Here is a 9,931-nt window from a genome sequence, read left to right as displayed (position 1 = left end):
GAGCTGTGTGGAGGCTCAGTCTGAGCAGAAGGGCTCATTTGAGGGGAGCAGCCGCAGCCCGAGCAGCAGATACAGAAATACTTGTACACTGACATCAGCCGAGATAAGGCACAGCCACTGTTGATTTGAGGACATCTCTCCTGCCGGCAAGGTGATACTCGGAGGCGCTGCTTTCATCCATCCACGGGCTATTTTTACGCACGAGAAGCACAAAGCGGAAAGCTCCATGGCTGTTTCTCTCGGCTTTCTTTGGAGACTATGAGGACCGGAGCTGAAGTTTGAAGCGACTCCAGGTTGATAAGTGTAAAATTTGCATCGCGCGTCCAGGCCCTGTGTGTGTGTGTGTGTGTGTGTGTGTGTGTGTGTGTGTGTGTGTGTGTGTGTGTGTTTCTAATCGCTCTTCGTGCTGTTATCTCTTACGCAGGAGAAGAAGGGTGGCAGTTCTCCTGTTGTTGGATAGTTGGCGTTTTCCAGAAGGATGGTCCTGGACAAGGAGGAGAGTGAGTACACAGACGTTTCTTGTTTCTTTTTTTGGACCTGATGCTGCCACTTTAATACGATCCAACACAACTGTTCTGCTATAAGGTTCGTTTTTTTTTTGTGTTTTTTTTTAAACGACGTCTGTAATGTTGAGTATTTGATGGCATTGTCACAGAGGTGTTCATCCAATTGTGTGTTCAGTTAGAGATGGTGTACTGGACTGCATCATATTCACCACCTTTAACTCACAGATCTCATGCAATGGAAAAACTTTGTGACAGAGATAATTTGCAGGATTTCACTTGTGTGTTTCCTTACTCTTAGTTATTTTAAATTAGAAAAAACAGCATCACAAATGGATTTAAGACCTGTGAAGGTTAGTATGCCACTGTGCAGCAAAAATACATGAACATCTAGACTCCAGACAAGCAGATGTTCCCCCTCTTTTCATGTCAAACCTAAATTAAGCTTAATGATGAGGTTTATTATTTGCTGCTCCTCCCTCAAAGAAAACTATTGCTGAACATTAAAAGCAATTAAGTTTTCAAATCTAACCCAGTCTGTCTCTGTGTCTGTCTTTGTCCTTTCATCTATCTGTTGGGGTTGTCTCTTGTCAGGTGTGTCTCTCGTGTCCCTCCAGTCCAGAGAGAAGCCGAGGGGCTGCGCCGGCTGCAATGGAAAGATCCGGGACCGCTTTATGCTGCAGGCATTAGACAGGTACTGGCACGAGGACTGTCTGAAGTGTGCCTGCTGTGACTGCCGCCTGGGCCGGGTGGGATCCACCCTCTACACCCGGGCCAACCTCATCCTCTGCCGCAGAGACTACCTGAGGTACGGCTTCCACAGGTGGAACAGCAGTGGAAAAGAGTGTAGAGAATTAATGGTGTATCATGCAGCTTCAATACCAGTCATTCCAGAAACCGCTGTCATCATAGAGATCTAGTGCAGAATTTGCAAAATAATACGAGACCTAACAGGAACAGCCTGTTAAAAATATTCTTGACTGTTTTTGCTAAACTTGGCAACACCCCAATGAATGTAAACTGTTACTTGAGACAGTTCTGTGTCACCATATTGGGGCTCGTCACTAAAGCCAGCAGTTGATACGTACTTTTCTGGCTTCACCTGTTCGTCAAAGGGTTCATCCTTTATAAGGTCGTTGGTTATCTGCTAAATTTAGGTTTTAAACAGCAACAACATTACATTCTTCAAAATATTTAGCTTGACGGTTTCAAGAGAGATAACAACAAATGCAGTGAGCTTACACAGTTTGGACCGAGATGTAACCGTTCTGACTGAACAGTAACAGAGCAGGCGGGCTGCTGACATTTTAGTATGTTTCGAGTCTTTGTTAACGAAATCCTGAGTGAAGCCAGAACAGTGCAGCTTGTGCTTTATGAAGGCCAGGCTTTCTCTGGTCACTTTATAATGAACTTTTATGTCAGTTTGACTTATTTTTCAGACAATAAACAATGGAACATAAAGAAGAAAATGAGAGGTGAAATTGGCACAGAGTAGCTACAGAAACAGATGTGAAGATATGATAACGGTCACAGTGATGTGCTCTTGATGATTTTCTGGAGAAGTTCAAAATCTTTTGCAGCCAGTTTGGGCATGTGTCACATGGGTGCAAATGTTGTCAAACACTGAGTCACCGGTTCGATTCCCGTGTGGCTGGACCTTTGTTGCACATCACATTCCTGCTCTCCTCCCCACATTTTCTGTCTCTGTCCAAATAAATAAAGGCAAAAATGCCCAATAAACAAGCTTTTTGGAGAGTAGATTTGTAGCTGCAGATTGCAACTTGTTAGCTTAGCTTAGCATAAAGATTGGGAGCAAAGCTTGCTGCTCTGTTGATGTTAAACAGGAATTTATCTGTAAATATCTTGGCTGAAACTAGTCACTTTGTACAGTCTGTTGGTAATAGTCTAAACTAATCTGCTACATAACACCAATTAGATGGAAAATTTACACTTAGAGAGGTGTTGGTAGATGAATTTCATTAGCTTTGTACAGCAACAGGCTAGCTTTTCCCGCTTGTTACAGTTATTTATGCTAAGCTAAACTAGCTGTTTTTATGCACAGGCTAGATATTAATTGTTTTCTTAACTTAGTTTTCTCAAAATGTCCACCTCTTGCTTTAAGTACATAACTTCAAGTCAAGGAAACACCGAGTTAAAGCATCTGCAAAGCTCGTAGCTGTTCTCCATGCAGCAAGACCGGATGTCCATAACACTTAGCACACTTCAAAGACTCCCTAAAACTCCTGATAATTGTAGATAGTCTAAACAGCTTCTTTATAAAATCCTTTGGATGAGATTATTCATCATCTCTTGTGACTGTGATGCACTATAGGATGAATATAAAGTATATGAGTAAGCGTGTTTTAAATATACTCAGAGCTTAAATATGTTTCCACCTTAACAGTCTCTAGACCATGAATCTTGATGACACCACTTACACAGACTTAAGCCGGGCTCACACAGCTCCTCTCAGAGTTATACACCCCCGATGTTTCTTGTCTGAAATAACGACGTCTGGTGTCAGGTCAGCAGGAGAACTCCTGATATCGCAGCCACATTGCTGAACTCATGTGTTAGTCTCATGTACAATCCAGCTGGATTTGGTTGGAGCTAAGTCGCTCATTAGCTGCGCTGCACTTAAGAGACCAAAACCCCTTTTGACAGTTAAATTGGCTAGATTGCCTCCTGTTTTCCTCATCATTGCAAGGGTGCAGACCAAAAGCCTTTGAAGAGCAGGATTAAAACCATGTGATTTCTTTTAATTGGACCATTAGTAGAGAATTAGCATTGAGCTTCGTAGCCTCGTTAAGGAGAAGGAAAAAACCCACCAGGTGCCTGCGAAGGACTCAGGCTCGTTAGATCAGAACATTCTCTTAATGAGGACTCGCTTTTGTTCCAGAGCTGGTCACTCGTTTGATGACGTTTTTCATTTGTTGTCCGAGGCTGTGGGATACACATGCTCAGCTCTTTTACTCCCTCCTTCCACGGATGTCGTTTTTCATAATGGTCCCTCCCAAACCTCCTTTTCTATCTGGCCTTCTAATGGAATATGGAAATCAGCTGCAGCCACTTGTCTTCATGTGTGTCGGGCTCTTGGGAAGCTATTTGTTCGTGCTGTTGAAGGTGAATGCGAGGTGAAGACATCTGCAGCTGGCCGCCACAGAGTGTTTAAAACAACGCTGAGTTTGTTCTCAGGTAGCTTGAGGACAGAAGTGGCCAGATAAATTGCTGGTTTTCAAAAAAGTCCAATAAATTGACTCTCAACTGCCTGCTTCTTAAAGTAAGCGACATTTTCATATAAATTGTGACATTTTCATATCAGTTAATCTCCATTCCGCTGCTCTGCATCAGCAGTAGATATAATGCAGTGTGATCTAAGTTATATCCAGTTCGTGAAAACTTTTACATTTGATGTTCTGAACATTGTGAGGAAAAGAGCTTGTTGCAGATGTAATAGAAGTTTGATTAGAGCAGATAAAAAGCTGTTACCCTGCCTTCACACAGTGTTGGCAGAATAGAAGCAACTCGGTTAAATCACAGGAGAATTCTCACTTTTTTTCCAGACTACATAACTGCATTGCAAAGCCCTAAATCACACCATGTACCCCAGTGGAAACAGAGGCACTTTCGTACACTTCTGTCCAGTTTTTAATGAGTTAAACCAGATATGAATGAATTGTTAACACTTTGATATAATAAAGAACATTCTGAGTACTCCAAGGGATAAAAAAAAGCAACACATCAGGAGCTAAGAGGTGATTAATGCATCACTAATGTCTATGAATAATGATGAGTTGCTGGAGTAGAATATCTGATGTGTGTGGTTGCCAGTTAACTGTCGACAATAGCTTTGTAGTAATTTTGGCTGCAGAGTATTGTTATGCTGAAACAATGAATCATTTCAAAACATGAAACGTTGTCTGCCTCCAGCTTCAGAAATATGAGCTTTTTCTGGCTCTTCCTTCTCAGCTGTGACAGTAAAACTTTTGAGTTTTGGACTGTCGAACAGGCAGATTGGTCGATAAAAAAATTAATGGGTGGTTGCAGTTATAGTTTAATGACACGGCTGCAGTTCTTATTACGAGGAGCTCATCCTATCATCTACTCATAATTACAATTAGGAGGGCTGATTTGAATGGTTTTTCACACTTGGCTGCACTTATATATAATGTGATGTGAGCGCTGCATTAGGAGCAGAGACAGCCATCAATAATGTGAAAGAAACACAGCGCAGTTCACTGCTATAAAGCAGTAATTGGAGTGATTATGAGCAACATCTGTGGCGCTTACTGAGAGGCTACCTTTTAGGCTTGTCCTCCCTTTATTTCAGCGTTTTTTTCCCCCCCTACTTTTAGCTCTTGGCTGAAAGCTAACTATGTGTGCGTCCAGATTACAGGCCTGCTTGTCGCCCTCTCTCCTTCTGCAGACTCTTTGGGGTGACGGGGAACTGTGCAGCCTGCAGTAAGCTGATCCCTGCCTTTGAGATGGTGATGAGAGCCAGAGACAACGTCTACCATTTAGACTGCTTCGCCTGTCAGCTCTGCCGCCAGAGGTAAGATTAGGGGAGCAATTAGCCAGGGAGATCAAATTCAGTTGACTTATCTGGGAGGTGTACTGGTGAGCTCACTGGTCATTATGAGCGTATTACCAATGCATTGTAATCAGAATGTGATGAAATCCACTCCACAGTTTAAAACAGTGAGGGGTTAAAGACTTTGTGTATCGCTTGGATAGTTAATCAAGCGGCAATCATGCAAGATTAATTCTCTGATTTTCAGAGTAGTGGATGTATGCTGAAAATATGCCTGAAATGCTCCCCTGGGACCTCATGATTCACTTCAGCTCCAGAAAGAACCAAGACCCAGTTCCATATTTTTATTTCTCTCTGCAGATTTTGCGTGGGAGACAAGTTTTTCCTCAAGAACAACATGATCCTGTGCCAGCTGGACTATGAAGGAGGCCATCTTAATGGCAGCACCGAGAGGCAGCCTCAATAAGAGGTAATATTCTGATGACGATGAATTACAGTCCCAGACAGCTGCTCTGACAGTTTGAACTAAACCATGCGCAGAAATATCTGGAAGGTATACAAGTGAGCTCACGAGCTCATCCCAAATATGACCATATGTAGACAAGAGACTTCAAACCAGGGGCTGCGGACATTAGAATTCCTGCCAAGATGTGTTGTGGCATGTTATCTTAATGTCTGATAATATAATCCAGTTTGTGTGTCATCTCAAACTAGGTGAATTTCTCAAACACAGATTAAGCATACTAAGAACCAGATGTGAAAAACAACCCTTTAAGAGAAAATGGATACACATTTGATTTAAATCAACAAAACAAACAAATCTTTAAACCAGGGAACTAAAGTCTGAACGGATTAAGGTGCTCTATATAATATCTTGAAATGGAAAACCAGTGGAAAATTATAGAGTGCTCACTGCTTCGGATTTGGAGAGAATTTGCTGTGTGGATTAATATGAGAGTTCATGTCAACCCCAACATCTCCAGCACCAACTTTAGACAATTTCACTTTATACGACCTGCACAGCACCAAAGTTAGTTATCTGGTGACATATCAGCACATTCAGGAGTTGGTGGAGACCAAAAACAAAGCTAAAGGTGGGTAGAAACATTAGATTTAAGTTTAAGAATGGAGATGTTGTTCCTGTTTTAGTGAATGTGCAAACTATAGCTCGCTAGTATATCCAACTTCATGTCATGAGAGTGGTAAAGAAGCAAGAAAGTAACTACTTAAGAGAGATTACTGAAGCTTTTTCTGTGATAACTGACATTTGTTGCACTCAAATGCACTCATCAGCCACAACATTAACCCTATTCAGGATTTTTGAGGTCTTTTGGACTCCAGGCCATTTGGTTTAGGTGACAGGTATTGTTTTTCATTTTTGAGGATTTCTTTTTAAATATAAAAAGAGGGACATGTGTCATGCATTTGAAACTAAAAATACATCAACTTATCAGAAAATGTATTTAGCATAGTATAAAAGTCTGTAATGAATGCCAACAAATATTTTGCACATATTTTTTCTTGGGGTCCAATGGACTCCGAAAGACCTGCTACGTATGGCAACATGAAAGTCCTGAATAGGGTTAAAACTACCTGGCTAATTTTTTTTAGATCTCTCTTGTGCCACCAAAACAGCTTTGACTGATCGGGTCATGGACATATAATCTCGTGGGTTTCCTGTGTGGCAATGGGACAATGGCAGCAGATCCTTTGGGTCCTGTGGGTTGTGGGGTGGGGCTTCTGTGGATCGTGCTTATTCCAATGCATCCCACGGGTACTTTACCGTGCTTCTCAAGTGATTCCTGAGCAGTTTTTGCAGTGCATTGTCCTGCTGGAGGAGGCTGCTGCCATTGCCATGAACGGGTGTGCTTAGTCTGCGACAGTGTTCAAGTGGGTGTCAAAGTAGCATTCACATGAATCCCAGGACCCGCGGTTTCCTCGGTGAAGGTTGCATCGTAACAAGATGATCAACATTATAAACTTTACCTGTCAGTGGTTTTAACTTTGTGGCTGATGTATGTAACGGCAAATCACATTTTGAAAATCACATTAAACTGACAATTCAATGTGTACTTTGCAATGCACAAAACAATTCTCTGCTGCCCTAACTTGAGTTAAATGTTTAATCCTGCAATCTTCAACTCTCTAAAAAGCCATTAGGTAGAGCTTTCAACTCACCATTATCCTAAATCACAAAGTGTTTCTTTCTCTTTGTGTGAGACACTGGACATGTGTCTTGTTCTCTCATGTCTGGATTTAAACAAGATTCATGAAGCTTTACTCTGTAATGTTTCTAATGAATATATGTATGTATATATAATATATATTGGGAGAATTATATTGAGGCAGTTTGGTGAAACACATTTACTGTTGCACATGAAAAATAGATGTCCCTAGATGATTGCTGCTGTACTTGAACATGCTGCCTGTAGGTTTAAACAAGTCTAAGGATCTTCTTTAGGTTTTAAACAGCAGACAAAATAAATCCTGTGGGTGCAGAGTACATCCGCAGTACTTCCTTCACTGAGCCTTGTGAAGGGTGTGTGAGCAGTGGTCGGCTGCGAGGGCAGATGGTTGGAGGAGAGTTGAAAGCAAGTGCAACAAATCCCACAGAATCCACAATTATGAAGGCTTCAAGGTCTGTCCTGGTTCAGAACTATTCCCTAAAGCCACCAGCAGCCCAACATATTATTATGATGCTAACTGTACAACTACAGTCCATAAAATACACAACACCACACTGGACACTTGATGGACTCTGGATTTTTTACTTTGTCTTCCAGAGTTCATGCTGAAATTGTTTCAGATGTTTAAAGATAATTCATCTTTTTTTTTTTTAAAGGAAAATCTTACTGCATTTCAGGAAGTAGCCAACTCTTGAGGATTTAGTTAATTATATTGTTAAATGAGGTGAAAAACTAGATATCTTTAATATAAGCGCTGATAAATGTGACATATTTTGTATATATTTTGTGCATCAAAATCAAACTTAGGAAAATTGCTCCAACACTGTGATTGTGATTAAATGACTTTATCGAAGGCTTTTTGGTGTCCAAATATTGTAACTCTTTATAACATTTATCTCAAAACCAAACAGTTATGTTGATGTTTAATATTTTTGTAGATTTATTTACACTTGTGTCAACAGCTTCACATAAATGCGATCACCAGACCACTGCAGTGTGTGTTTTTCTTGGTTCTCAGCATTATGGCCTTCATGTCACTGAAAAAGAGTTACATAAAATGAACAAAATAAAAGTCGATTTAACACGAGTAAATTGAGTATACAACCTCTGGGAATTTTCTTAGTGCCATCTTGTTTATCTCCTTTATAACTCTTGATAAAGAGAGCATATAAATTTACTTAAAACAGCCTGTTTAGTTGGCTTTTGTTTCAGTTAAATAGCTAAGGTGGAAAAATATTAGTTTAATAATCCTTAACTGTACGAACAATCTTTGTAATTTTGCTTTAAAGTTTTTCTTAATTTTTTTGGTGTTACATTTTTGCATTTGTTGCTGCCAGTGTAATACGAACAATATGAACACACAGTGAGCGAAACTTTATTTATCCTTTAAGAATAGTGTGGCAAAAAAAAAGTGTTTCCAAGGCTTTTTTGAACAAGAATTTTCTTCATCTTAGAGCAAATCACAATTTGGAAAATTCTGTTTACTTCCACATAAATGTTAATCTTTATGTGGAAACAGCAGTGCTTTAAAGGTAGAGTCAGCAGTTCTAATCCAGCACAGTTTTGGTCACATTCAGTAAATATTTCCTCAGCTTCTGGTAGCTGTTCGTTCCTTGTGAAAAAAAAATCTGTTGTTTGTTCACAGCCCTGGCTCAGTTGGATGACAAATAAAAAATAAGATATGTCCAACTACAACGATAAACTCCTGAAAATATGACTAATTTGCGATCTTTTTCTTATAAAACAGACATGTTTATTTTGGGTATGAAATTCATGCATAAAATATATCCAGTACTTAGTGCATTTGTTCAAAAGAGAAAAATATTATTTTGATTTTAAAGTAGTAGATCACATATCACAGCCATTTATTCATAATGTAAGCCACAATTTATTGCTAGACACACAGCTTTTTTGATATTACACCACAATTACTGGATACATGAATTCGATATGTTTTTATTGAACCTCTCAAACCTCACAGAGCGAATTGGAGATGTTTTATATTTTCCCCTCTCTCTCTGCAGATCAGGAGGACGACTGTGAGCCAGTTGGACTATGAAACTCACAGCAGCGCACCCCTCATCAGGTTCTTGTTTCAGACTGAACTGTGTGGAAAAAAACCCACTGATTTCCAGCAGCCCACGGCTGAACTCTTTATTACAGAGCTGCGCAGTAATTTCCTTCAAAACCGACTCTTCTGATCAGATGGACTCAAGATCAACCAGGAAGTGAAAATGGAGAAATGAAACCACCAGGAGGATATCTTCCAGAGCACTTAATGTGGACTGAGAACAGAAATAGAGTGAACTAGTGTTTGCAAGTAATTTGTAGAGTCTGTTTCACCAAATGTGAAACACTAGATGGATGGGGAGGGGGGGAGGGGGGGACGCCAATCAGGCCACACATAGCATCAACCAAGTCATCCATCAAAGAAAAATACAAAGTTCCCTGTGATTGTCAAATTGTTCTGGCAGTCACTGAAGTGTCTTTTGTGGTGAACCCCACCCTGCTGACTTGAAGGAAAGCCACAAAACAAACTGAAACGTATTTGCAAATGTTGTTCGGCTCAATTTAGCAAATGAGGAGGACGAACTGTTCCTCCTCCATGTTTCCGCCTCTCGACTCTGAAGAATCGAGTGGGGCTTCAAGCACACCGTAGTTTTGTTCTCATGCTGGTTTTTCTTGACTAATTAAACTGGATTTTAATTTCA

The 9,931-nt window shown here is 40.4% G+C and overlaps 1 protein-coding gene across 2 annotated transcripts; it reads left to right on the top strand.

Moving 5' to 3' along the window:
- Positions 1-43: 43 nt before the first annotated feature.
- LOC103366598 (rhombotin-1-like) lies at positions 44-9,931 on the top strand. 2 transcript variants are annotated; one of them, XM_008294374.1, is made up of 6 exons: positions 44-293; positions 425-500; positions 1,098-1,311; positions 4,930-5,055; positions 5,395-5,503; positions 9,250-9,931. In XM_008294374.1, exons 2-5 carry the CDS (start codon positions 479-481, stop codon positions 5,498-5,500), a joined length of 468 nt encoding a protein of 155 aa, XP_008292596.1. In that variant the 5' UTR covers positions 44-293; positions 425-478; the 3' UTR covers positions 5,501-5,503; positions 9,250-9,931. The 2 variants fall into 2 exon arrangements, with proteins under 2 accessions (XP_008292596.1, XP_008292589.1); XM_008294367.1 differs by having other exon boundaries at positions 9,245-9,931.

The sequence above is a fragment of the Stegastes partitus genome, unplaced genomic scaffold (assembly GCF_000690725.1).
Source record: "Stegastes partitus isolate 25-593 unplaced genomic scaffold, Stegastes_partitus-1.0.2 Scaffold21, whole genome shotgun sequence".
Classification (NCBI taxonomy): Eukaryota; Metazoa; Chordata; class Actinopteri; family Pomacentridae; genus Stegastes; species Stegastes partitus.
This window is presented reverse-complemented; position numbering and strand designations above follow the sequence as displayed.